Source organism: Corvus brachyrhynchos, unplaced genomic scaffold, assembly GCF_000691975.1.
Source record: "Corvus brachyrhynchos isolate BGI_N302 unplaced genomic scaffold, ASM69197v1 scaffold633, whole genome shotgun sequence".
In the NCBI taxonomy this organism is placed as follows: Eukaryota; Metazoa; Chordata; class Aves; order Passeriformes; family Corvidae; genus Corvus; species Corvus brachyrhynchos.
In genome coordinates, this window is record NW_008237435.1 from 1,064,618 (window position 1) to 1,065,419 (window position 802).

The window sequence follows — 802 nt, forward strand, 5'->3', positions numbered from 1 at the left end:
TGTCAGCGTCTCCCGTACCTATGACAGCCGCCCAGCCACAGAATCCTAGAATCAACTGAGCTGGAAAACACCTCTGAGGCCATCGAATCCAACCTGTGGCCCAACACCACCACGTCAACCAGACCATGGCACTAACTGCCTCATCCAATCTTTCCTTAAACACCCCCAGAGATGGTGACTCCACCACCTCTCTGGGCAGTCCATTCCAATATCTAATCACCCCTTCTGTGAAGAAATTCCTCCTGATGTCCAACCTGACCCTCCCCTGGCACAGCTTGAGGCCATTGCCTCGTGTCCTCTCGCCACCTTCCTGAGAGAAGAGGCCAACCCCATCTATTGAACCTTCCTACATGTAGTTGTAGAGAGCCATAAGGCCTTCACTGAGCCTTCTCCAGGCTAAACTACCCCAGCTCCCTCAGCTGCTCCTCATAAAACTCGTGCTCCAGAACCTTCACCAGCTCCGTTACCCTCCTCTGGACACCCCCCATCACCTCGATGTCGTGCATTAATTGAGAGGCCCAGAACTGAACACAAGACTTGAGGTGTCTGAACTGAACAGCGACCTCACCGGTGGTGACCACAGAGGACGATCACTGCCCTGGGCCTGCTGGCCACACTATTCTGGATACAAGCCAGGATGCCATTAGCCTGCCGGGCCACCGGGCACATGCTCGCTCATGTTAAGCTTCTGTTGACCGACACCCCCGAGCCCTGACATGGCGGGCCTGCAGATGCCCCGGGAACTACGTGCCCCAGCATGCACCGCTCCGGGCGCACGGCATGCCGGGAGCACGGGCGTCGG

General features: G+C 57.1%; 1 protein-coding gene across 1 annotated transcript in view; it reads right to left on the minus strand.

The window, feature by feature from the left end:
* The window catches only part of TMEM70 (transmembrane protein 70), a 3,864-nt gene extending 3,195 nt beyond the window's left edge, over positions 1-669 (minus strand). The window contains exon 1 of the mRNA XM_017731204.1: positions 630-669. Coding sequence (XP_017586693.1) covers positions 630-669 — 40 coding nt within the window. The remainder of the gene's footprint in view (positions 1-629) is intronic.
* Between the last annotated feature and the right edge of the window lie 133 nt (positions 670-802).